The sequence below is a fragment of the Cyprinodon variegatus genome, unplaced genomic scaffold, assembly GCF_000732505.1.
Source record: "Cyprinodon variegatus isolate N-32 unplaced genomic scaffold, C_variegatus-1.0 Scaffold890, whole genome shotgun sequence".
NCBI lineage: Eukaryota > Metazoa > Chordata > Actinopteri > Cyprinodontiformes > Cyprinodontidae > Cyprinodon > Cyprinodon variegatus.
In genome coordinates this window covers 256,314-257,839 of record NW_015151343.1, presented here as the reverse complement: position 1 = coordinate 257,839, position 1,526 = coordinate 256,314, and the positions used below count along the sequence as shown (strand labels likewise).

Here is a 1,526-nt window from a genome sequence, read left to right as displayed (position 1 = left end):
TTTTTTTTTTACTTAAATGTTTATGCATTAATGAAAGAATTAATTACTATATCGAGTTAAGTGTTATGTAAAAAAAAATAAAAATAGGAAACCAAATCAGTCACCAATGAAATGACTTAAACTTTGCACCGTTCTTAAAAGGAAACATGTAAAATGGTATAGAAAAACAAACTATCCATACATGGGCAGTGCTTGATAAATGCAACCAAACGTGCAAAATTTAAAAGCATTCAAACACATAAGGGACTCTGAGATTATGACCTATTTAGTGACTGCCCTGAAATAAAATAAACATTAAATACATTCGGTTAAAAAAAAAGCATCCTTTAGCCTAGTGCTGCATCTTATATTGCTGCCCCTCTGGGTTTAAGTCCACTAACCATCTCTACTGCTGGTTAGTGGAAGTTAGTGGATGGTTAGTGAAGATGGAGGCTGCTCTCCTGTGGATTCTGCAGTCTGAGAGCAATGGTGTCTTGGTGATCTTTCAGCCATTACTAGCAGGCATCTGCCTTACCACATTTTGACACAGTGGGTGTCATTTCTCTCCACAATGTATTATCTAGATTATCATAGCTTTTGCAGTTCTGCTCTTGAAAGTAACAGTGGGAGTGTAACAAGCTGATATTAGCTTACTAATTAGTGAGACTACTGAGCTAGTATTTGGCTGCTTCACATAAAGGCTTGTTTTTTCTCACCACTATACTTTCAAATTGTAGTCATTTTCAATAGGCATGATGGTGGCAGTATTTTTATTTAATGCATTAAAAGAAATTTAGGGTTTCAGGGTTTAAATATTTTGAAAATGCAAACATATGTTTTTTAGCAGCTTTCATTTTAGCAGCCAAAATTATTTGATATCAACAACATGTCCCTGCCTAATACCTGCATGGTAATAATCTGTTTTTTGAGGAGTTTATGATTTTAATCCATTTCATATTTTCAAAAGAGCTAGTTTCACAAAAGAATTTAATAAAAAAAAATGCTCAGCTTTCCACAGACATCATTCTCTAACAGCAATCAATCTTTTCTTATCAGCTTTTCACATAAAAACACAGATTCCCACATTAAGCGAATTACAAAGAATAAGAGTTGGGGAGTTTTGATCCCATCTTCTCCTATTCCCCATACCAAAAAGGAGTGGTCTTCCATAAAAAAATCTGATGAATCAGGAGAGAAACAACAGAGGATGCTATCTTAAGCAGAGAGCAACTCAGTACTGTGCCACAGAACGTAAACAAGGTGAACAAACGTCTGCAAAGAAAATGCTGGATTCAGTGATCTGTGTCCGATGCAATATCAGGCATCATAAAAAGCTGTATGACACATCTTCAACTAATGATCCAAGTATTTGATACCAAGTCACAGGTAGATGCCAACATTTTTACAGCACTTTCAACAAAAATACCAAAAATAAACTAAGAGAGCAGAAATGAAAACAAAACATCATATGTTTAGAATTCCCACCTTAAACATTTCAAAACTAAAAAATCATTCCACCCCCATGGTGCTGAGATTTGTTGTTCCAA

The 1,526-nt window shown here is 34.7% G+C and overlaps 1 protein-coding gene across 1 annotated transcript in view; it reads right to left on the bottom strand.

The window, feature by feature from the left end:
• Positions 1 to 888, bottom strand: part of LOC107099624 (protein groucho-1-like) — a 34,602-nt gene extending 33,714 nt beyond the window's left edge. The window contains exon 1 of the mRNA XM_015397831.1: positions 883 to 888. Within this exon, the coding sequence (XP_015253317.1) occupies positions 883 to 888 (6 nt within the window). The remainder of the gene's footprint in view (positions 1 to 882) is intronic.
• Between the last annotated feature and the right edge of the window lie 638 nt (positions 889 to 1,526).